Raw genomic sequence first — 25819 nt, forward strand, 5'->3', positions numbered from 1 at the left:
TGTTTTCTTCGCTTACAAAAAGTATTCTCGTCGCTTTATAATGTTAAGTGTTGAACCACTGATGGCAGATGGACTATTCAGATGATGTCTATTAGTGTTGGGCAATATGGTCAATTTTCAAATCGTCATATCGTCAGCCCATGAGATCGCCTATACATGATCTTATCGTGCATGTGTGGAGCAAAAGAGATATTCTTTGTTCTGGTGTTTTAAACCACGCAGGTGCGCGAGAGAGAGTTTATGCAATCACCAATAATCGGACAAATATACTTTAAAACATACTAATAAACTAACGTTAAATATAAAAATACTGTATTTAAAACAGCTAGTTTATATATATTCAGACGCAACTGTCATATCACGCGTCCTGTGACAAATTTGCCACATCTGTGCACGGAAGTTATCAGTCTAAATGTTCTGCAAAATCAGTCAACGGTGAAAATCAATAGTAGATTTCATTTAAAGTCCAACAGTTTAACACTAATATTGGGCATAAACGAACACGTTAAATATAAAGTTTTTAAAACAGGTAGGGCTGCAACTAACGATTATTTTGATAATCGATTAATCTGTCGATTATTTTTACGGTTAATCGATTAATCGGTTTATGTACTTATATTTGAGTTTTTCCCATTTTTTCCCCAAGTAAATTATTAATAAATGGTCTTTATCATTCAGCATAGATTTAAGAGATTTTAACCATTTTGCACGGTCATATCCTCATCAAAAATATACCTGGAGTTGTTTTATTGTGTTAGTAATCCTTTGTCGAACTCTTCTGCAATCAGAACACTGACCCATACTCTAGCAAATTTCACAAGGAGATTTCAAATAATGTTTTCACCATGGCAGTCCTTAGAGCTCCTAAAGTAGTTTAACATCCCGAACAAAGCTTATTAAGGAATCTTTCAGAACATATTTTCCAGAAGAATAAGGATAAAACAGATTAAAATTGCAGTGCATTGTATTTTATTATTTACTGGGAAACAGCTTTATTGCTTTTGTTGTGAAATTGTAAACAATCCTTCAAAAAAAGTGCCAATGAGACCTGAATGGAACTCACAATTTAAAGTAAAATCCATCAGAAGGTTGTCCAGAAAAAAAATAGGACACACACAAAAAACCTGCTGTGTGAAAAAGAGCAGTGAATAATACTTAGAAAAAAAGTGCATTTCAAATATCTACATTTACCTCTCTCATTCAGTCATAATTAGGCTGCACGAGTGAATTTTGAACTGGTAAACGACAAACTGATCACAGAACATGTTTGTAAAGCTTGAAATGTTAACTGTTAAAAAGCAATGTTATCAGCTTTTACGACTAAACATTTTCAAACAACATTGTACTGGAGAATCCGCACAAATGAAAGTCTTAGGGGCCGTTCACATATCGCGCCTAAAACGCGTGGAAAACGCTAGGCGCACCGCTTTCTCCTTCTTTCCAAAGCGCTCGCGCAGAAGCGCCCCTGAGGCGTCTGCCTTTGCTAAGCAACCATGACGTGCTCTCTCCTTGAAGACGCGGATATTTCAGCAAAGGATAAATGGATTTGCAGCTCAAAAAATCGCTTGCAGTAGCTCTGCTACTAAATTTATTTCAAAATGGAAATCCATATACAACTATGATCAGCTGTTCCTTTCATCTTGACTGAGCTTTTAACGTTGTTACGGGAAAGGATGAAGCTGATTGGTTAGTTCTTGTCACATGACCCGCGGTGCGGTTGCGGCATTCTGAAAAGTTTAAATGTTTTTAACTCGATGCGGTGCGGTGTTGGAAATAACGAACTTGAGTGCGCAAAAGACGCGATATGTGAACGTCCCCTTAAACAGTGCAGTAGTGCAGAGTTTACAGGTTACTCTTCTTTTTTAAAGGCTCAATGTAAAGTACTCCCACATCACGCTGAATGCTGCAGACATAGACATCATATGATGTCTATGGCTGCAGAGACGCTGTTCGGGAAGCACGTGACATAAAACAAGGCCAGCTATTGGCTATTCGCTACTTCTCCTGTTGTACTGGCTGAGTAAAACCTCCGGTGGCTCATTACTGCCACACTTTGGTCACTGCAGATTTGAAATATGCACGAAATGAGCCGCTTACGGCAAATAAAAGTTATTTAGCAACGAATCGATGACTAAATTTGTTGACAACTATTTTAATAATCGATTTTAATCGATTAAATCGATTCGTTGTTTCAGCTCTAAAAACAGGGAAAGTTCATTTATTTGGATTAAAGCTGAATTGAACTGATGCATCAGTCATACAGCGATCCGGACCACGCGCCTCATGATGAGACCGACACAGCGCCACAGAAACAAGAATGAGATGCGTTCTAACATAACTGTGACATTAAACTCAGTGAGGGCTCTTTAAAATATTGCACATATATAGGCCGTTCAGATTACATGTTAAAGTGCAATGAAATGCCTTATATCTGCAGACGATGTACGTCTGTTTGTGGTTGGAGACTTTGTAATGGCCAAATCTATGTATTTTGCATGCATCACATTATAGTGTGGTGTGCATGAAAATAATAACAAGGCGGCAGAACGAACTTATCATCCATAGTGGTCATCACCACATAGTTAAGTGATCAGTCTTTAAGAGAAGGACTACGTGAGAACCACTATGGATGAAAAGTTCGCTCTGCCGCCTTATTATTTTGTCTTTATTTTATTTGTAACGCCAAGAAAGAGTTTATCTCTCATGTATGAGAAGAGCGTGTTGCCGTGTACCAGCCATTAAATGAGTGGGACACCAACTCCTACTACCACCTAATTTTCTGTCTCTTTCATTTCATGCATTTAACGAGTTATCCGAGTCAAAGCAACAACTTCAGCGACTACAGGCTCTAATCCTCCTGCGCTCGCGAGCGCCGGTGTGTGTGTGTGTGTGTATGTGTGTGTGTGTGTGTGTGTGTGTGTGAAATGCGGTGCCGAAGTGAAATAGCTGGGCAGTTTGATAGCTGAATTATTATAGGCAGCCTAATAAAAAAAAAAAAATAGCTAATAGCTAAATAGCTAATTATATTCTAATACATTGATAGGAAAATGAGCCTCATAACATCTTGATTATCGACAGAGAAATCTGCTTATGTCGATATCTCTGACTATCGTCGATACACGATACATCCATACATCTATACATCTATACGATACATCTATCGGCACAACCCTAATGTCTATCATACTTTTCTGGATCTTGATAGTTTAACATACTTGGCAGTCTATGGGGCAGCCACAGCCCTCCCGGTTTTCGGTTTTCTTAAATTGTTTTCCGAAGACAAACAAACTTTTACGGGTTTTGAACAACATGGGGGTAAGTGATTAATGACAACATTTTTATTTGGGGGTGGTGTATCCCTTTAAGGATCCGATTCTGAAATAGGCATCGATTTTTGATTCCCAACCCTAATTATTTGATTCTTTGTTTTCCTTTTTTTTCTAATGGTAATTCTTCTGAAGTAAAACTTGTTGGAGGATTAATAACAGACATGGAACATCTATATCTCTCACGACAGTGATGCCAGATTAAATAGCAAAGGGCAGAATATCATTCTTGTGTTGCTTGTTTAAAACCAAATTTGGCCAACTTTCCGGTTACTTCATACATTTTCTTGCCTGAGCCAATTTTAACTTTAAATTGGCTTTTGTTAAGTGTTGATCTTGGACTCTGGAAGCACTATACCTCAGTCATCCATCTGAGCTGCTGTCATGAAAGGTAGGTCTAGATGGCGGTTATGTAAATGTACAGGGCTTTTAGGCATTGTCAGTTGGGGGATTGTTTGATTTAGCTCTGTATTGCATATTGTCTCTGGTGCATTGTAGTGGGCGGCTTTAAGATTGTTCTTATCTACGGCCAACAGGCTGGAAGCCACCTTAATAATGACATCAGCATGAATACCTGAATAATGTGGGGAGTGTTTGGAGCTCACATGGACGTTAGCTACGCTCAAGCTACATCTGTGTGTAGGTGTAAGACTACAATCCTCTTACCTTTTTATAGGAAAGATTAATTGGATTTTGCCCTGTCAATATCGGCACAGCTGCATCCAAACTAACAACAGTGGCTCAGAGATCTTAATGAAATAAATCTCTGTGTACCGCAGGTCAGGTTTGTTTTGTTTTTTTCTCACACTTGTTCTTTTGTCTAAATGTAACCTTGACTTCGGTTTCCACTAGTAATCAGTTATGGAAGTTGCATGAGAAAGTGAATGCATGCAGACACTCACAATAGAGCCCTTACGTTGGTCTAATCTGCTGAGGAATGTCATTCCCAGGCTGTTTTGCATTCCTGCTTTGTGCATTATGGGATTGTTGCTCCATCACTGCACAACGATGACCTCAGAGACGGCTGTGAGAATTATAGAGGCATGCAGGACAAGCACTTTAGTATGTATACTTTAGAACAAGGGTCACCAAACTCGATCCTGGAGAGCCAGTGTCCTGCAGAGTTTGGCTTCAACCTTAATCAAACACACCTGAACCAGCTAATCATGGTCTTACTAGGTATACTTGAAACTTCCAGGCAGGTGTGTTGAGGCCAACTGGAGCTAAACTCTGCAGGACCCCAGCCATCCAGGACTGAGTTTGCTGACCTCCTTGATGTAGAATCAATAGAAATGCTAATAATTAATATAATTTATATACATTATATTGCCTTTGTCCTTTACCCTTGTCCAAGACAAATCAGGACAGATTAGCGTTTACTCTACAAATGCAGTGTGTTCCAACCTCTTGCGATTTGATGAGGTATAAATAAGGTAATGTTGTTGTCTGCACTCAAAATTTCTCTCTGTTTATTTCAGGAGGAGTCAAGAGCGAGATACTTTTAGCATTCAGGGGAAGAGAGGAGGCAGGCGGGTCAGTGCTGTACAAGAAAAGAGACCCTGCTACAGTCTGTAGGGCTTTTCCTGGGCTGACTGGCAAACACCGGTGAGGGCCCCCATATAGCTTCTCCCCTCTGTGTGTGTTTTTGTGTTTTCACCCCTCTTTTGGTTCTCAGGCCTTAGGACCTCCCACCCACAGACAAAGCTGTTGTCATGGCAACATGTTAGACAGTTGTGCAGCACCATAATCTCAGAGCAGCCTCCAGGGAGGAGGGGAAACAGAGGGAGGGCGTGACAGAAGTGAGGGGAGCAGTAGGGCTGTGATGGTTGCCGTGACAACCGTATCACCGCGGTGGTCGGTTGCTACCGCGGTTGTCTACTGCCACCGGCGGTAGTGCACGTGACGTCACAAACTCTATAGCAAGCATAATACAAAGTTTTGTATATAAGTGTAATAACTGTAATAGTTGCAAATTCTAAATCTATGGTAATTAACAAATTACCTCAAACACAGAGTTTCCTTTAGATTGGAAAATACAGTTTATGCATTCAGCAAATTAATTTAGTATTGGGCGATGGATCTTGTTGGGAAAGCAAATACCACATCGCCGATCTGGAGTCATCTGCATTCATGTCACCCATCAGTGTTTGCACAAGTTCTCGTGATCGCAAACGCTGGCTGGTCAGGTACGGTGAGGCTTTCTCCAAACTGGACAAATACAAACGAGACAGCAATACATGAAAGATGAACGATTCCTATTTCAAAGAGAGCGCGTGCAGATGAGGAGTTAATGAGCTCGCTTGGTGGCGGAAAAGTAAACCGGACGCAACACAACCGCGTTGCGACAGGTTTAGTGTCTATACAGGACATTTGAACTCTGTGTCAGTACCTCACAGACCGAACGGGGGATTTATCATGTCGTGTTGTGCTGCATCCAGTATAGCATCACTGATTATAATGAGTATTTTCTCGCGCTTCGTCGCTCGCGTCCGTTAGACAGGGTGTATTTAACTTTCTTATTTAGGCTACTTTCTTGTTTAACTGCATTATTTCTTTGATATAATTTATTTTAGTGTTTTGCAGGCGGCATTTACTGACAGAAGTGCTCAAATATACACGAACTGACGAGTTAAATATGATGTGTTAGATGAGTGAGACAGTGCTGGGCTGATTTCATAGACATGTGCATACATATAAATATATCCTGTATATAATATATATAAAAAATATTACATGCATGCAGAGTTTAAGTCAGCTTTAATGACCTTTTTTTTGGTAATTCCATGAATTAACTGACCACGACACTGCTTGCACATAGTTTATTTCGCAGTTTGATATGAAAGGATATGCACAAAGGAAGCGCGCACCGGCGACTTTGAGCACAGGACCGTCCGCGCTTGCTTAACTTGCACCTGATAATAAAGTGAGTGGAGCGCGTGTCTGAAACGTCTCCTGTTCAGTCATTCTGCGACTGAATAAATTCACTTCTTGTCATGAGAAAAAGTGACAGAAGCAGCAGTTGTGAGTGAGTGGCCATCTCCGCCCCTATATGTTAAATATTTTGAATACGTTAAACTGAAAAAAATGATCGCCTTCGTTAACGAACAACTTTTGACACTCATACATATATATATATATATATATATATATATATATATATATATATATATATATATATATATATATATATATATATATATATAATATTATTATTATTATTTTATTTTTTTTTTTTATCAACACCGCGCCACCGGCGGTTGTTGGTCCATGACTACCGCGGTGGTAAAAATCAGCCACCGTCACAGCCCTAGGGAGCAGTGCATTAGTGAGGAGTGAAGCTGGACTAAATGAGGGATAGTGTCAAAGATAAGAGAGGTCCTGTATCAGACAGAAGGCTCCTCTGAGGTCAGACTGAGATGCAGAGTGAATCGAGAGTTTCCAGGAAACTCCAATGATTTTCATCTCAGCCATCACTTGTGCTGCAACAACTTCTGTAATCAGCACTGCTTTACTTTCTGACTCCAGCAAGATGGGAGCTTAGATGATGCATTTGTGCAGGCTGGACTTTAAAGGGTTATTAAATGGCCTTTAACATTTTAACACTTTTGACTTTTTGTCATGTTCATGGTAGGTGTTTGGGTCTTCAAGTGATAGTTTACACAAATATTAATGCTCTGTCAACATTTAATCACCAATATGCTCATCCAAACATGTACGTTTTTTCTACAAAGTAGACAACGTTGAAAATGGATTGTTTTATCAGACTCCAAAAAGGACGAAAATGCACAGTAAAAATAATTAAAAAATTTGCCCATATGACTTGTCTTCTGAAACCATGTGACTGTATTGTGTGAGGAACATACAGATCATTTTAATTATTTATTTTTTATATATTTTATTCCAAAATGTATCTTTTTTTAATTTAAAAATGTGTATTAAATCTTTTTGGTCTTTTTTTCACACATTTTTATAACTAATTTCTCAAAAATAATTTTATGGATGTCTTGGAAAGTCATTGAATTTCATTGATCAGAATCACTATTCATTGACTGCACATGCAGTGGTATCCATGTGGGTCACTTCAGTTTCCAGATGTTCATACCCATAAAGACCTGTACCTGTCAGGAGGTCACATTTTCTTATATTTATATTTCATCACAGCATGAGCAGGATCTCATATTTGTATGCCCACAGTTGAAGTACTTAGAGATGTGGAATGAGGAAAGTGGAATGGAGGAGGGGTAGCATTATCCTTATTGTGTGGTCACATGTCTTTTCGTTGTCCTATAGGATGGGATTTACTGGAAGGAGATGCCCATTTTACGTGGTATCACCGTCTCTTGCATAATTCAGTGGCACACCGTTGGAATCTTAAGTCAACAACAGACACTTCAATCTTAAATCCTTCTTGCCATGAATACTCTCATTATAAGAGCTTCACCTGACCCACTGAGCGACAGAGCCATGACTCAAGGCTGTTTGTTACCGAAAACTGTCTGAGAAGATTTAAGGAAAGGCTTGAGTGGTGAAAGGTCAGGGCTGCACACATCTGCAAGGTCTTGTTTGGGATTGAGAAAGCGAGTTGGGGTTTTCTGAAAGTGTCAGCTGTCAGACATGTGGGATTATAAAGGGGCAGATAAAACTGACCTGGCCTGTCTCAGACAGCTGACACAGCTCTCACTCACAGCCACAAGGCCACTGCAGTGAAGAAGTTTGTTTTTCTCTCTGAGCCTTTGGCGTGAAGATGACTCGCTTGTTTTGTTCTCATATTGTGCAATTTTTAACATGGCTCTTTAAATAAATGTACACTCATACAGGAATAAATGCCATAATTAACACTGTAATTAATCAGTGGTGCTGCCTAAGAGTAAAGTGGTAAAACAAGTACGGGTTGAACAGATCGTAGTTGATCCTCAATCTGTACGGACCAGGCCCCGTGGTTCAGCGTACATGTGATCCACTGATTATTTGCTAAATTGTGTTTATCATTTGTATGTGTTTATACACTGAATAATTTTAAACCATCCCAGCCCAAGAACTGGCAAAAGAGAACTCAATTATGTACTAGTGCGCTGTTTCCTATGCCCACAGTTGCATACACATGAAGCGTGCACAGGCAGGAAGATGTTTCAGACAATGTGCGAACACCAAACTGAATCCTCTTTTGCATCTCCTTGTGTTTGAACAGACACATACACATAATATTATGACAGAATACCCAACTTGACAATCAAACTGGTGAATGCAGTCGATTATGTCTTAAGTGAATGAAAACAGCTGAGAAAGAAATTGGATGTCAATATATTGTTTTTTTATGCATCAGGTCTTAAAGGGACAGCAGCCTATAAATACCTGCTACTACCATTAATGCTCATCAAAAAACAAAACCGATTAAATTTCTGTACCTGAATGCTACCGACCTATGCTTGTAATTTGTATATTTGTTCTTATTTTTTACTGGCTGTTCACTTGTCTTTTAATCATGTTTGAACTTTCTTAGGTTAGTAGTTTTTGCTGTGGTATCGAAGAAGTACTTGGCTTTAAGTAATAAATGGAAAGCAAGTTACACTGAAATTATCATTTTTTCTGATCTGAAAAACTATCCAATCTGTGACTCAAAAAACATAATATTATTGGAACCATGAGTTTTGTGATCCGTTGAACTACTAAAAAGACAACTTCCTGCTGTGACTGTATAGAGATTTAGAGGGGTTTTGCAAATGTAAGTTTTAATCGGAGGGTATACATTATGGGTATCAATTTGAGCACCCCTACTAATAGTCTCGCGTAGCCCGACCTTCAGACTGAAGGTCTGGAGTTCATGGCAGCTTGCATTGGCCAAGGCCAGCCCATGAAGCCGTTTGACTGACATGTCAAGCAATCAATCACTGTTCGTTTCATTTATCATCACGTTTTGAGGCGTGGAAATGGCGCCACAATAACAGACAGGTGTGTAAAACTGTGACATATTTTAAAGATTCTATGCCACAAACTTTAGCGTTTAGTTAATCCTGATAAGCGCTTGTCATCACAGTTGTAAACACGATGGCTTTCTTCTTTCGTGAGGGGGTTTGGCATCACGGCATCTTTGTTTCCAAGTGGAATGTTAAAGAACGTGACACACACGTCTCGCGGAAATCCTGTAGAATTCAACCAATCCGATGGCGACTTCGACACTCCTGAAGTGTTTCCACTTTTGTGTCCCATATGCATCAGACGTTTTGCCAACAGTCCGTGGGCGTGACGTCTGAGGCTGAGACTACCCTACTAATAACTTCTTTCTGCTTTCTGTTGTTCTGTTGTCTGTGATTCTTTATCTGGACACAGCACTGTTCACACACTGTGTCGTATCGGCTTTTAGTTTCTGAGCATTTTTAGGAGTACGAGTACAAGTACAGGAGCACAGCATCGGGCCCCTAGGTATCATACATGCCTGTAGCACAAACAGTGCTGAAAAAATATGAATTAGCGGTTAGGGTTATAGTAGATCAAGCTTGTAAATAAAAATGTGTTGTATGGGTGAGATTTTAAATGAAAAAATAATTGTAATAAATTTTAATGTGAATCAAAGTGTTTTTGAAAAACACTTAAAATATCCTTGGCTGTGGAAAGCTCATCTTACCGCTGTTCCCTCTTTTCTAGGTGTGGCTCTCTGTCTGGAGCTGCAACTGACCTCAGCCCTGCTGTCATGGCCTCAGCCCTCACACCATGCAGAAAGCACCCCTCCTAACCCTCATACCTCACACACACTCACACCACACATCGCCACAGACACACACAGCCATGATGACCACCTCCCACATGAATGGATATGTGACCGAGACAGATGGTGGGGGAGGGAGTGGCGGAGGCACTGACTTTCTGGAGGAGGTGGTGCAGAGACACAGGGAGATGGCTGTGGACTGCCCCAGTGAACTGGGTGCCCGCACCCTGCCCATCAGACGCAGTGCTCAGCTGGAAAGGATCCGTCAGCAGCAGGAGGACCGCAGGAGACGGGAGGAAGAGGGCCGCAACCGACAGGAACTCGACCTCACCTCGTCCATGCGCCTCAAGAAACTGTCCCAGAATCCCAAAGTGGGCATCGATAACCCCACCTTTGAGCAAATGGAAGGTCCGGGTGGCTCCATAGGTGGTCTGCAGAGCCTCACTGCACCACCAGCTCTACTAGGTGGGTGTCATAAACTGCTAATAGGCATTGTTTACAAAGATTGCCGCTCTACCCTCTGAGCCACTCTTGACGTGCAGAGCAAGCTGCAGTATTGTGAGTCTGAAAGCCATGGTGCTTAGCCTACACATTGAGTCATGGTGCTCAAAGGGGATGTATGAGTTTGAATCTGACTTGCGACATTCTTTCTTCTTCACGTTGTTTCTGTCTCTACTCCTTTCTATCCTTAATGGTGAAAGACTGGTAAATCGGATACTATCAGTGTTGTTAAAAATAATTTCCATAAATTGAAATGAAATATAATATTAGAAAAAATATCTTGAAAATTCTTATGAAAAATTTAAACTTTTAGTTAAGTTGAAGTACTAGAAGTGAAATAAAACCAAATTAAAGCTAGAAACATTAAAAACTAAAAATGAGAGAAAAAAATACAAAAACTTGAATTCAATTGAAAATATAAAAATAAAAACGAATTAAAATGCTTAATAAATTATATTAAATATTATATTAAAAATACTAACATGGTATGCAATGACATTCAGACTTATAAAGTGATTAGTGTCCAAAAAACATGTTAACCAATACTTTCCACAATCATATGACAAAAAGTGACAAAATGGCACAAATAGTTATGGAAATGTGAGTTTGAAACTGAACTAAAGGGCACTTGACTGCTAAAATCAGCATGCATGAGTGAAGTCATTCTTAGAGGAGGCAAAGAGCCATGTTACTGATGACTAAGAGTGTTCAAGAGCCAAAGAGCCACTGGACTTGAAACTAAATGAGGACAAGTCCATTTATATGGCGCATTATTTTAATATCTTTTTTGCTGATATTTTTGTCATTATTTCTTTTATTTATTTAGTGTTTTTCACATTTCATTGCTTTCCTCACACGACAAGTCTTTCTCTTTAGTTTCTCTCGACATGAAGCCTTTCACTAGAGTTTAATCCATTAGATTAGACAGACACACACATGTTCAGCTCCTCCAGGAAATTCTTGGTTTTGAATAGATCTCCATTAAGGGTAAGTCCAGAATGCATGGCAAGGATGAACAAAATGAGTTACTGTGCAAATGAGAGGGGCACTTGGAGTTGCTGCTGAAAGTCATGGCCGAGGGATGTGTGTGAGTAGAATTCCTCAGGGAGGGAGAAGTGGACCCGCCAAGGGGGAGGTTAATTAAAAAAGCCTTTAATAAAACATTCTGGCCCAGACCACTCTTGCTATACTGTGTTTTCCTCTGTTTTCCTTTTTTGTTTGTGTTCCAGTTAATCTCTCTGCACACACTCCCTATGCTATTTTCATACAGTATAAAACTCTTTGTAGCAATAAGTTGTGCATAAAATATAGCCTGTCAAAAACAAAGCAAAGGCAACACTTAGGATATTTGATTTACACACTAAGACCTCTATTAGCCACCCACTTAGACATAACACACCACACAAGGAAAACACACCCACTCCTGTGTCTTGCCATCCTCTCATTGTGGAGATAGACACCATAAAGGAGAATTACAGCATAGCTGAAACTTGGTTAGTAAAGGACAATGCTAGAGTAGCTGAATTACATCTTTGATTTAGTCAAATTTTGTGCGATGTGGATGATGAACAATAAACGTGCTCAGTGGGGGAGTCTTTTTGAGAGACCATGTCATTGGTTTTCTGGGTGAATGATTCCGAGGTATGTACTGTTGTTCCTCTGTGAAGTTACAGTTTCTTCTATTTTAACAAGCAGGATGTTTTTGAGATACATGAGTGACCTGCAACCATACTTATGTTTTATGTTTGTGCTTTCAGAACTGGAGGACCTGTTGATGTCCCTCAAGCAGGTGCAGCATAGTTTGAATGACTCTCAGAGTCAAGATGACATAGAGCTGGTTCTACAACTGGTCCAGAAGCCTGACTTCCAGAAAGCCTTCAACATTCACAATTCTGTGGCCCACTATATGAACCGGCCCAGCCCTCCCTACCCCATGATGGACCATGCACAAAGCCTCGCACAAGAGGTGAGCGGCACTTGTTAAATATGTGGATCTAGTAAAAGATGAGTAGGAAACATGCATACATAGTAAAGATGTAAAAAGCAGCTAGACAAAGAAAAGTGGAGGGTTTTTCCCCTCTGAAGGCCAAGAGGGGTAGGTGCTTAAAAAAAAAAGAAAAATAAATAAAAGACATGGGGGGGGGGGGGGGAAAGGCTTGAATCTGCTTCGTCAAGCTACTCATTGTAAAATGCAGCAGTCTGGGCATAATGTCATAGTTTACCACCTAGTGAAGAAGCTTTTGAAAAAGTTTGTTTGTGGATTAGTTGATTTGCAAATGGTGACCTCGTGCAAACTAAAGATGTTAGAATGTCTAAAAAACATGTTTGATTTGTCTCCACTTCATCTGTCATTTGGAGACATCTTAATGCTTTTGCGTCATCCCTAACTATGACTCTGTCTAATAAAGGTATTATGTATGGACTGAGATGAACAGGATATAGATGAAGAGATCCACTAACGTTCAGTCAGATTTCTCCACCCTATAGCGTTAAAAAAATAAAATAATAATTGTATTCAGCAAGGATGCATTAAATTGATCATAATTGATAGCAAAGACTTTTATAATGTTACAAATGATTTCTATTTAAAATAAATAGTTGTATTTTTTTTTTTTAATGGGGCATTAAATCAGCATATTTAAATGATTTCTGAAGGATTGTGTGATTCTGAACAATGGAGTAATGACTGCTGAATATTAAGCTTTGCCTTCAGTAAATTATATTATAAAATATGAAATTATTTTAAACTATAGTAATATTTTTAAGAAATAATAATTTAAAATGTAATGTATTACTGTTTTTATTCTGTATTTTTGATCAAATATTTGCAGCCTTGGTGAGTATATGAACAAAAGAAAAAAAATAGAAACTCCAATCTTTTGAACAGAAGTGTGCAACATGACAGTTATAATGGATATATTAAACCCATTTTCAAGGACACATGGAGAGCGGTGAGACACCTGATATGATGTTTGTCACTGGCTCCTTTGCATGTCTTTTTAGAAGCACTGTTATAGGTGAAGTGACACTTTGCTAAATGTATCTTATTGTTGACTATTCATTTGTTGATACTGTTATTGCATTGTTTGAATATGTGAACCCAGAGAATACATAGCCTGGAAATCAGTAACATCAAAGAACAATTCAGGACAAGAGGATTTAGAGTATTCAGTGGTTCAAAACAACAAAAGGGAAATTAGCAGACTGGCTAATAGGGGAGCATCTGCATTTATGCTATTAATGGCACTTAGCAATGTACTGTTGAAACTGAAATAGAATGTTAGCATGTGAGTAATACTTCATTTTCTTTTAAATAATTCTGCTGGACTCCGTCAATAATTCAGTCAGATTCAGTTCAGTATTATTGTCATATAGTCATTTGACAGTCACAAGCTGTAGGTGCATTTCTGTTGTAGATATGAACAAGTGGTTGGTAAAGTTGAAACATTGATTAGCACTTTCTTGAAAAATGGTGATTACACCACTCTTACTCCTGGTTCTTTGTTCCATTTTGCCAAGATACCTGTAACCAGAGCACAAACATTTAAAACAGGCACATTAACAACTAATGTTTTAGTCTGTTTGTAATAGTATAATCAAGTTGTGTCAAAGCCATGTGACTAATCGCAGGAAAATAATCATGACTTGAAAATGTCATGACTTTGCTGGTTGGCTGATGGCATCACACATTTATAATCTTGAGTAAAGGACAGTTAAGAAGATCTGACATTTTATAGCTGTGCAAATGATTGGCTCAATGGGTATGTGCACAAATGAAGAGGCTTTATGGTGAAAAGGCTCTTTAGTCGGAGTCAGTGTTGTGTGAAGTGCTAATGAGAGCCTGATAAACTCGTTGTTGTTGTTTTTGGTTATCCCACTCGGTGCAGGACAATACAAGACAGAGTTGCTCTGTCCTCTGCATTCATTAAGACCCAGATCCACTGACCTGTACTGTGCTCTCACAGTAATACTCTCTCTCATGGGACAGGTTACCAGAGCCAGTGTGGACTGCGGACACATCCCATCCAGAGCTCTTGAATATTATGCCCTTATTTTCTCATAAATACTGTATTTGCTAAAATTCTCCAAAAATGTCCCTTAAATGTCTAGTGTATGTTCTTCATCTGTAACTGATTTGAACATTGTGGAATACAAGGACTTCTAACTGTAGGATCACTTTCAAAACTTCTCCAAGGCCCCCATTGCTCTGACTCCTTGATACAAAGCTGTACTTTGTGTTTACAAAAATCTTGCTGAAATCCAGAGCACTACTTTCTGCTGCTGTGTTGTAACTTCTCTGCGGTACAATCTGAAAGTAAACAACATTCCCTCTTAGTTTTTTGTGTTAGTCATATGGGTCATTTTTTCATTCCTTTGCCACAAAGTGATTTATACCATCTGAGATTATGCAAATGGTTGGCACAGTTTAATAAAAAAGTTTCTGTAATGTGACCTTTCTAAGTTAAACTGAATATTTATAGGGAAATAATGTGAAAGTGGACAGGATTAGGATCAGGATTTCTTTAGGTCTTAAAAATAGGCTGTGATATTTTTGGTTAATATTTTTCCACATTTGTCAGCAGAAAAAAAGTCATTTCTAGAGAAAGTTATTACATTTTGATGACACTGTGAAATCAAGAATTTTTTTCTTTAGACTATGCCCTGATGATTCATGCATAATTAGACCAGGGACATGTATTAACAAAGTGAACACCAACAGTTTCCTAATATATCTGAAATCACAAATATTAACTACGTTCAAATGTTTGGGGTCAGCACTTAAAAAAAAAAAAAAAAAAAAAAAGAAATTAATACTTGTATTCAGAATGAATGAGTTAAATCAGTGTTACAAAGATGCTGCTGAATATTCAGCTTTGCCATTACATGAATAACTTACATTTAAACATTAAAAATATAAATATTTATACATTAAAATGTTAAAATAGTTTTTTTTTTGTAATTTGTAATTTATTTTAGCGTTTTTAACAAGATTACTGTTTTACTATATTTTTTTATCAAATAAATGCAGCCTTGATAAGCATAAGAGACTTACATAATAACATGAAAAAATGTACTGATCCTAAACCTTTGATTTTACGTGTATATTATAAAAACTGAAAATGCAATTTGTCAAAGGTGTTTGTCAAATTCAGCACTTTCTACTACTGTACTTTAAGGCATGATGAATGTAGTAGTGTTGTTGTATTGCTATTGTGTTGTACGATGACCTGATGTTGTTGAATCTGTCATCACAGGTGGAGGTCATGATGCACAACAGCTCGCAGAAAGAAGGACTTGAGCTAGGCACTCTGCTCAAAACTCCTCACATGCAGGTCTGTCTCCATCACATGCACACACATCCCCCAATTCCCCCGTTTCTCCTCTGTTGCTGATGACCACAGCTGTGATCTCAATCCCTGTCCCAGAGCCTGAGCTCTTTTGAACACTGTAACATGACAATGAGGTCAGACTCATGTCTACTCTGTAGAACTCTTTGGCTTTCATCCTGAATATAACCCATCATCTCTGGCTCTCTATATCCTTCAGGCCTTTATGATGGCCCATGACTGTGTGGCTGAACAAGAGATGCAGCTGGAGCCTCTTGTTCCTTCTGTCAGTCAAAGTGAGACTCTCACCCAGTGGGGTGGGGAGACTGTCAAAATCGTGCGGATTGAGAAAGCAAAGGACGTCCCATTGGTGAGGAAGTTCTTTCATTGCTTTCCGCCGAATATTATGCACTTCTTGACATTTGAACTGTATTTTAGCTTAATGTTCACATGCGTATTTATGCAGGGAGCGACTGTTAGAAATGATATGGACAGTGTAGTCATCAGCCGCATCGTGAAAGGAGGGGCGGCAGAAAACAGCGGCCTTCTGCATGAAGGAGATGAGATCCTGGAGATCAACGGCGTGGAAATCCGTGGCAAAGATGTCAACGAGGTCTTCGACATCCTGGTAATTACTTTTAAAATAAGATGGCAGGAAGAAGAAAGAGGAAAAGTCTACTCAAGTATCCAAAAGCATTCTTAGGCCACTGGACATTGAATGATGTTGTTTTTCCACATTCACAGGTGGACATGCATGGCATACTGACTTTCGTTCTCATTCCCAGCGCGCAGATCAAACCACTTCCTATTAAAGAGACTGTGGTGAGGCTTTAAATCAGAACTAAATTAATTACTGCTTGAGTAAAGCAATGCATAAATAGAACTTATCAGTGATTAAACCCATATCCCTGTGTTCACGCAGATGCATGTGAAGGCACATTTTGACTACGATCCCTCAGATGACCCTTACGTTCCATGTCGAGAGCTCGGCCTGTGCTTTCAGAAGGGAGATATCCTCCACATAATCAGCCAAGATGACCCCAACTGGTGGCAGGCCTACAGAGACGGGGATGAAGACAACCAGCCTCTTGCTGGCCTGGTCCCTGGTACTGTATCTCCCATGCTATTCTGTGGATCCAGATTCTTGTTTAAATATTCCTTCCTAGTTTTTTTTGGCATTGGATTTCACGCTTGCATCTATTTTTCTCACTGATTGTCCAGGCAAGAGTTTCCAGCAGCAGAGGGAGGCAATGAAGCAAACCATAGAGGAGGATAAAGAGCCTGAGAAATCAGGTTAGGGTTGCAGAGCTCATCCACACTCTTAAATGCATTTTTGCACAGCTCTAAACTCTCAACTTCTTTTGACAGGAAAACTTTGGTGTGCAAAAAAGAACAAGAAAAAGCGAAAGAAGATGCAGTACAATGCTAATAAAAATGATGGTAAGTCTTTTCAGACTCTTGTTGTTGGGTTCTACAGTAGTTTGTTGTAGTTGCTCCATCTCATCCATTTCCTGTTGTTCTGCAGACTTTGATAACGAGGAGATTCTTACATATGAAGAGATGGCACTATATCACCAGCCAGCCAATCGTAAACGGCCCATCGCTCTCATCGGCCCACCAAACTGTGGTCAAAATGAGCTCCGACAAAGACTCCTCTCCAGTGAGCCGGACAGGTTTGCTGGTGCTGTTCCTCGTAAGTATCAGAAAATGTACTGATTTTCAGCTTGTGTTACTATGTAATGTCCTGAACTGCAAACTCTCTTTGCCACAGACACCACACGAAGCCGTCGTGATAACGAAGTAAATGGCCGCGATTATCACTTCGTGTCCCGTCAGGCCTTTGAGATGGACTCTGCAGCAGGGAAGTTCATGGAGTCTGGAGAGTTTGAAAAGAACCTCTACGGCACCAGCACAGACTCAGTCCGACAAGTCATCAACACGGGCAAAATCTGCCTCCTCTGTGTACACACTCAGGTGAGATAGACCACTCAGAACAATGCCCTAGCACAGGGGTGACCAATTGTGTTCCTGGAGGCCAAGACTTTGATTATCTGGTTCAGGTGTGTTTAGGTGTGGAGCTAAACTTTGCTGGAAGGTGTCCCTCCAGGAGCAGAATTGGACACCTCTGCTTTAGCATGTTGGTGGGAAATTTTGGAAATCAAGTAGCACCTGCATTTCCTTGAGGATTGTTGTTATACACTGTTTCTTCTCCCTGTTTTTAGTCTTTAAAGGTTTTCCGCAGTTCGGACCTCAAGCCCTACATTATCTTCATTGCTCCTCCATCCCAGGAGCGATTGAGGGCCCTCTTAGCTAAAGACAACAAAAACCCAAAGGTAAACATCGGCCCTGAAACATCACCTCCCAGGAGCCATCCACATACAATGTTTTTGCAGTTTACTGTGCTGATTTTCCATTGTTTTTCTATGTAAACATGCACTAGACAGATCTCAGACCTGTGTGCATGAGTCTCAAGCTTTTTGTAGAATCTTGTGCATGATATGGTGCTCAGACTTGGTGCTGTGCTGAAAATCCTTTGATTCATTTGGTGTTCATAGTCAAAAGACCGGCCTTTTTAAAATGTCTTGCTAATCTCTCATTATCCTATATCCATCATCAGATCTTGGATTCAGTACTTGTTTTCTTTCTGTGGTGGTCATAGGCCTCATTTATCTTATACTCAGTTTTTGAGTAAAACATGCATTATTTGGGGCAATGTTCACTCAAAAACTGAGGTGCAATTAGGCCTACAAATAATCAGTTGCAAAAAGAAATAGAAAACCTGTACTATTTGAAAGAAAACAAATTTAGACAAAGATTTGGTACAATGAGAGATCTTTAAACAGTTTTTTTGTTCCTTTTTTGTTCTTTATCCCAGTGATTTTTGACTGGGAACACCAAAGTATTACAAGGTGGGAGTTGTTATACCCTGTGTGAGCAAAGTCAGTACATTTAATCCACTGCAATAAGATTTAACTAGCATTTTAGGAAAAAGAACATCATCTCTGGGTCAAAATGACCAGAACACAACATGAGGGTTAAAGAACGACCCCTTGCATTTTTCCCCCTATTCCCTTGCCCTCTGTCTCGTGTTTTAAATGCAAAATCACGTTCTGGGACTACTACTCCCATTTTCATGGTTCTACACCCTCTCTTGTTTCAGCCTGAGGAGCTGAGAGACATCATTGAGAAGGCCCGTGAGATGGAGCAGAATTATGGCCACCTGTTTGACGCCGCCATCGTGAACACCGACCAGGACAAGGCCTACCAGGAGCTTCTGCGTCTCATCAATAAACTAGACACTGAACCTCAGTGGGTCCCCTCATCCTGGCTGCGCTGATGAAGCCCACTCACAGCAACCCCTCCACAGACGGTTGTTAATGAAGAGAAAACTGTTTGTGAATCGCACACTCTCGGGTTCCATAGAGTTGATTGAATGCTGCTGTTTTTACACTACAGGATTCAACACTAGATTAGGACACTACGCGCCCTCCGACCTAGCCGAAAGTGTCTGTCTGCACTGATCTTTCAGCAGGCTGAGGGAATGAGAGTTTTTATGTCATAATTCGGTTGATCATGGTGTGTTTTTGAGTCCTGTTACTCACATTCCAGTGAGAGTGTTACCAGCACTTTGTGCAGCAGTAGAAATAGGGCTTCTATACTGCTTTTGATAACTATTTATGATTGTAAATATTCTGTATGTATTTTTAAAGAAGATTTTGGACAAATGTGGAGGGTTTTTGTTGTGGAAAATCAACTGTATTAAAAGTCACCGTTTTAAAAGTCCAATGAGATATTCAAACTCCAGAATAGTTTGGGTTCCCTGACATTATTAGTGGACAAATATGTTCGTACACTCTTTCACTCTGAAACATCAAACTGATGTTCAATGTTTCAAGAGCATCCGGCAGTGAGTTCAGTGCCCATCTGAACAACTCTTTCAAGCTTACAAGGCACTAAAAGGGATAACCGTCAAAGCGACTGAGGCCTTCTATCCCTGTGGCGCTGCCTCAGTGTTCCTATGGCAAGCAACACTGTGATTATGACAGAAGTTAATAGTACACTTCAGGTTTTTTGGGAGTTTGCAAGGCCACATATGAACCTAGATGCAAGATTTAAGTGGCTAAATGAAAGTCTATGCTCTCTGTTTCAGTATTCACATGCACTTCCAGCACTCAGAAGTGTAACCAGTATTGTAAACAGTATTGGACAGCAATACAGGGAGGTTCACCATCTGAGTGTCAGCGCGGCGTAGTCTCAGTCAATGCTTCTGCACAATTTATTAAAATGTTTCATTTGTGATTTGTTTTCGATTGCATTTGAAGGCTATACCCATTTCAACATGAGCAAAGGGCTTGTGTTTTAACTTGTAGTAATGCTCTACATTATTAGGATCTCAAGAAACCGGCCAAGAACATGTCCTGGTCATATTTCGCCCCAAAATCAGAAAGAAAAACGTAAAAGGCTTCATTTTCTTTAAGATTTAAAAAAAAAAATATTATTATTATTGTAATAAAGTTAAAATGCTGTTCAATCATTAGAATCTTTTTTTTCTGTTTAATTTTGGGGTGTAATCTTTCCTGGGCATGTTTCATGAGTTTTTTTCCCATTGGTGTTCCATAGCTTTGGATTATCAAAATTATGAAACATCAGCTTCATGTTGAGGTGAGATGAGTGTGCTGAATGTATGCTTATGAATGCACGATTTTGGGGTATGTTTGGCTCATGAGTGCAAATGCTGGAAGTGAGGAACACGACCTTAATGGACCGAAAGCTGTGTTTGTGTGTGCGCGCATGATTGGTAACAATGCTTTTGAAAGAAGGTCTGTCAGTTATTGCAGACAAGTATTCTCTCCATAGCTGATTCAAGCACACACAGGAAACAGTGTTTTTACTCTGTTTTTACTGTTGTTGCTTTTTTCCTCTTTTTTTCTGAAGATAATCAGTCTGTTTAGAAAGCAACCTAATTTTTTTTGGCATTAGGAAACAGCTCTGAGGTTTTTACTCGTGTGCAATACACTTGTGTTTGTGTTGTGAATGTGGATGGAGCCAGTAACCTGCTGTGCTTCACCTGACTCATGTGATCTAGTCACATGCCAGTCAACTGGAAGTAGAATTAATGAACGTAAAAGAATCACCTTTTCCTTCTCAACTGTTTTTGTATGAATTATACAAGTGAATTAAAGCCCAGATTAATAGTGTTTTTGTCTTTTTCTTTATAAATTAGATGGTAATTGTATTAGTTTATGGAGATTCTGTGCATATATAATATATAAATATTACATTTGAACCTGTTCATTTTTAGATCTTCGAACAGTGTTGGGAAATTATTAAAAACTCAAACTAAACCGTTATGAGGCTGCTGAAGAAATTGTGCTTAATTACTGAAATGAAAATAAAATACAAATCTTAGCGATCCTAAAATTATAAATAATAATTATGTATGTTTTTTTTCTTTTAATTTAGATTAATAAATGTATTCAGCAATGATGCATTAAGTGACAGTTAAAACTTTTATATTATATTTTTTTTTATGTGGTTCTTTTTAACTTTCTATTCAGCAAAAATTGGTCCCAAAACAATTAAGCTATATTCAATATTTATGATAATAAATATTTATTTAACACCATTTCGCAATATTATTGTTTTACTGTATTTCAGAATTTTGATTATTTATTTATTGTTGGAATTTTAAAGAACACAAAGATGCTCAAACTCAAATATTTTGTGAATCATTGGCATTATAACAGAATCTGCAAGTCTGCAAGTGCGCCTCCGAATCACTAGATGGCGGTACAGAGCGACTGAACACTCCACGAACAAAACAACGACTTCCTCTTCCGCCTGGTTTTTTTACATGCTGATAAAATAGACATCAGAGAAACCGCTGTTCAGTTTCGCTTACTTCTTATTTTGTATATGTGCACTTTAGTTCTCCTCATCAAATAAAGGACGTCAAGTAAACTCCAGTACACATTCCTCCTAACGTTATATAACGGTAAGTGAAAGAGAGTATGGTTGTAGTGGCAGTGCTTTGTTTTGAACTGCATCATTTAGTCGATTTGGTTATCCGTTATAGTTTACCGTATGTTCAGTTTTTGTGTCTCCATTCTTAACTCTATACAGAGCTTTTCTATCAAAAATGAATGTTTACTTGAGAAGCTTTTCTCATCGGTTGCATCTCGAAACCAAGTGAGCTTTCTACCCAGACAGCTCTCACAAGTAGACTTCTCTCCTTCTGCCAGGATCAAGATGCCAGGACTCAGCTGTAGATTCTACCAGCACAGGTTTCCAGAGGTTGAAGATGTGGTGATGGTCAATGTCAGGTCGATAGCAGAGATGGGCGCCTATGTGAGTCTGCTGGAGTACAACAACATCGAGGGCATGATCCTGCTCAGCGAGCTCTCCAGACGACGAATCCGATCCATCAACAAACTCATCCGGATCGGCCGCAACGAGTGTGTGGTGGTCATCCGTGTGGATAAAGAGAAAGGTAGGGCTGTGTGTCAAACTCAAGATTCTTGCTTTATTGGATCCATTCCTCCTTTTCAGCTGTGGTATCCATATTTCCACAGGCTACATTGATTTATCCAAAAGAAGAGTATCACCTGAAGAGGCCATTAAATGCGAAGACAAGTTCACGAAATCTAAAACTGTAAGTATGTCTTGTCTGGTTAATGGTGAAAACACTTTGACCAGCTGATCACATGTTGAAATCAGCACAGGCCGTACCCTCCATTGAGGTCCTCTAGATCTGAAGCTTTGTATTCTTTCCACAAGTCATGAAATATTTGCCTAATAATAGCTGTTCTTTGGTGCTCCAAAGATATCGGTACAATGCCAAGATAACCGACTTTCTCATTTAGCAGTCAAACAGCGCTCATCAATGTCAAAGTATAGTCTAGAATAAATTTCAGCTTGTCGCTTCAGTTGTCAAAAATGTGCTATTTGACAGCTGTTATGACAGAGATGTTTAATAACTGATGGTAATATCATTTTCAGCATATTAGGCATAAGTTTAAGAATGAATTTGTGCATAATCTTAATGACTTTAATGAAGTTGGTTACACCTTCCTAATAACCTTTCAGTACGTTACCATCAGATCCAACACTAGAACATGGTAAAACGTATGTCTGTTAATATTTTTTAATGGATCTGAGCTAACGTGAACTAACAGTTGTGTTTTTATTAAGATACTGTGACAGATGTATTGCTCATTGTTCGTTTATGCATTTGCTAATGTTAACTAACGGGACCTTCTTGAAAAGTGGCGTCATTCTAAACCCAAATGTCATTTATGACATTTTTCATGACCATGTGTTTGGCTTTTTCACTGACAGCGGTGAAAATGAACTGACGTGTTTAAGCTATTGTTATCCTATTTTTGTCCTCCTGTCAATCTCACTTAGCAAGCTCAGTTCAACCTCTCTATGTCTAAAACCCAGTGTATGACCATGGTCTCATAGATGTTGTATATTTGCATGTTGTTACAGGTTTACAGCATTTTGAGGCATGTAGCTGAAGTCCTAGAATACACCAAAGATGAGCAGCTAGAGAGTCTGTACCAGCGAACCGCATGGGTGTTCGATGAGAAGTACAAACGGCCTGGATACGGCGCCTATGACATCTTTAAGCAGGTTGTGTCGTAAGTATGCATTCATCAATCACTTATTGACTATGACTAGAATATTTTTCTATCACGATTGTGTAAATTGCATTCTGTGTGCAGAGACACTTCCATTTTAGATGGCCTGGATTTGACAGAAGAGGAAAGGACTGTTCTGATTGATAACATCAACAGACGACTCACTCCGCAGGCTGTTAAAATAAGAGCCGACATTGAGGTGGCCTGCTATGGCTATGAGGGCATCGATGCAGTGAAAGATGCTTTGAGGGCTGGACTCAAGTGTTCAACGGAGTGCATGCCAATCAAGGTAAGAACCTTTCTGCTCCGGTTATAAACATTACTCAAAAATGCACCTTGTTTATGACAAATGTGTTTTTTAATATCTGACTGAAAAATATATTATCATTATTAATGGAAAATATTTGTCATTCATGTGGTTCCAAAAATGTTTTCTTAAAAAAAGATGAAAGAGGCTCCCCTATAGTGATCCAAAATTGCTAAATATTACATTGCTTTTGTTGCAGATCAACTTGATTGCCCCTCCACGCTATGTTATGACCACAACCACATTAGAGCGCACAGAGGGCCTTTCTGTGCTCAATCAGGCCATGGCTGTCATTAAAGAGAGGATCGAAGAGAAAAGAGGCGTCTTCAACATTCAAATGGAGGTGAGAAATGAGAGAAATGATCATCATTTCTAATTTTTGTCTTGTATTGAATAGCATTTGACCTTATTTCAATATCAATGCAGCCAAAAGTGGTAACGGACACCGATGAGACTGAACTGGCTCGGCAGTTAGAGCGGCTGGAGAGAGAGAATGCAGAGGTGGATGGAGACGATGATGCAGAGGAGATGGAGGCCAAGACTGATGACTAGCTTGAAGAAACCCAATTAAACCAGCATTGCCATATTCATTCACGAGACTTGAGAGTTACAGTGAATTGTTTATCATACCACAAGGACTGAAAAGCCATTGATGGAAAGCACCGCTTCCGTAATACCAGGCAGATTAAGGGTGAATTGTGGCAGGCAGTGAAAGCTGGACGTACATTCATAGACATTTGCTTATCAGATGAGTTGTTGGAGGAATGCCTTCCATGAACACTAGAGTGTGGCTTTTGGAGTATTAAAAATACAGATTTCAACAGTGTGGTTGTTTTAAGTGACCTTCTGTCTCCAGTCTCATTCAAGAAAGATGTAGTCTGTGGTGAAAAGGCTTTTCTTGATCGGTTTACTTCTCTTTATCTAAGCCCTCTGTTGTGGATGCAGAACTAATAAAGCAACCTTTTTTTCATGTATATTTGTTTTTCTGTGCTGCCTGTTTTGTCTAAGATGTTAGATATGTTATGGAATCTAACTGCCTTCGCTGAATTAATAGTATTTTAGCTGATACACTACCGTTCAAAATGTTGGGGTCAGTGATGTTTTACGTTTACCGGCAATGACACTTATATTACAAAAGATTTCTGTTTCAGATAAATGCAGAATTTTATATTCTTCTAAGAGTCCTGATAAAATTAAGCTTGGTCGTCATAAGCATGAATTATGTTTTAAAATATCATCACCTTGGAATTAAGTCTGACATATGTCTGACATTTTTAATGCTGTGAAAAATAATTTACATTGTGTATTTTGGGACTTTTTATTTATATATATATATATATATATATATATATATATATATATGTGTATGTATGTATATGTATATATATATATATATATATATATATATATATATATTAAAAGGGGGTTCTATCAACAAAGTATATGGAATGCAAAAACCTTTAAGCTCAATATCTCAAAACCACTCAGAATGTAGATATAATCCTTTAATTCCAAGGTGGCAATATATAAAAATATAATAAAATGTATTTCACAATATAGGTAATGTACAATATTTTTAGTGTATTTTTTTATCTAATACATGCAGCCTTATATTCGGAAATCTGTTTTATTGCAGTTATGCTAATTATAGCTTTTTAAAATTTTATATATATCCATGCTTTTACCCATGGTGACTATGGTATTTCCACAACTAAAATAAAGCAGTTACTAAACAGTTGTAGCCATGGTAGCTATAGTTTTCATCTAAATACTTGTTTATTGTCACTGGGATCTCATGCAAACAATTGAAAGAAGGGAAAAAGAAGAAAAGCACCAGCTGGCCACCATTTTTCCACAGATCTTCAACAGATCTCTGGACTTGTGTGAAGTGCCTTACTGCTTCACACACTCCACCATCATCCCTGTTCCAAAGAAACCCAAGATAACAGGACTTAACGACTACAGACCTGTGGCTCTAATGCAGGGTTCCTCAAATTTTGCCCCGGAGGGCC

The 25819-nt window shown here is 38.9% G+C and overlaps 2 protein-coding genes across 5 annotated transcripts in view; both read left to right on the forward strand.

The window, feature by feature from the left end:
• LOC132111670 (protein PALS1-like) overlaps positions 1 to 20335 on the forward strand; it is a 47342-nt gene extending 27007 nt beyond the window's left edge. Inside the window, exons 2-15 of one of the 2 annotated variants that reach the window (XM_059519199.1) lie at positions 4805 to 4931; positions 9969 to 10494; positions 12288 to 12496; positions 15786 to 15863; positions 16078 to 16227; positions 16324 to 16485; positions 16602 to 16679; positions 16780 to 16963; positions 17079 to 17150; positions 17226 to 17297; positions 17383 to 17550; positions 17629 to 17831; positions 18080 to 18190; positions 19018 to 20335. In XM_059519199.1, the coding sequence (XP_059375182.1) occupies positions 10035 to 10494; positions 12288 to 12496; positions 15786 to 15863; positions 16078 to 16227; positions 16324 to 16485; positions 16602 to 16679; positions 16780 to 16963; positions 17079 to 17150; positions 17226 to 17297; positions 17383 to 17550; positions 17629 to 17831; positions 18080 to 18190; positions 19018 to 19194 (2124 nt within the window). In that variant the 5' untranslated portion in view covers positions 4805 to 4931; positions 9969 to 10034 and the 3' untranslated portion in view covers positions 19195 to 20335. The remainder of the gene's footprint in view (positions 1 to 4804; positions 4932 to 9968; positions 10495 to 12287; positions 12497 to 15785; positions 15864 to 16077; positions 16228 to 16323; positions 16486 to 16601; positions 16680 to 16779; positions 16964 to 17078; positions 17151 to 17225; positions 17298 to 17382; positions 17551 to 17628; positions 17832 to 18079; positions 18191 to 19017) is intronic. The other variant, XM_059519198.1, reaches the window with a different exon arrangement.
• LOC132111672 (eukaryotic translation initiation factor 2 subunit 1-like) overlaps positions 1 to 24781 on the forward strand; it is a 34459-nt gene extending 9678 nt beyond the window's left edge. The window contains exons 2-8 of one of the 3 annotated variants that reach the window (XM_059519201.1): positions 21793 to 21852; positions 22100 to 22347; positions 22430 to 22509; positions 23349 to 23500; positions 23585 to 23789; positions 24007 to 24150; positions 24234 to 24781. In XM_059519201.1, the coding sequence (XP_059375184.1) occupies positions 22107 to 22347; positions 22430 to 22509; positions 23349 to 23500; positions 23585 to 23789; positions 24007 to 24150; positions 24234 to 24359 (948 nt within the window). In that variant the 5' untranslated portion in view covers positions 21793 to 21852; positions 22100 to 22106 and the 3' untranslated portion in view covers positions 24360 to 24781. Of the gene's footprint in view, positions 1 to 21664; positions 21853 to 22063; positions 22348 to 22429; positions 22510 to 23348; positions 23501 to 23584; positions 23790 to 24006; positions 24151 to 24233 lie in introns of those variants that run through there. The other 2 variants (XM_059519200.1, XM_059519202.1) reach the window with 2 other exon arrangements.
• The last annotated feature ends 1038 nt before the right edge of the window (positions 24782 to 25819 follow it).

This window comes from Carassius carassius, chromosome 31 (genome assembly GCF_963082965.1).
Source record: "Carassius carassius chromosome 31, fCarCar2.1, whole genome shotgun sequence".
NCBI lineage: Eukaryota > Metazoa > Chordata > Actinopteri > Cypriniformes > Cyprinidae > Carassius > Carassius carassius.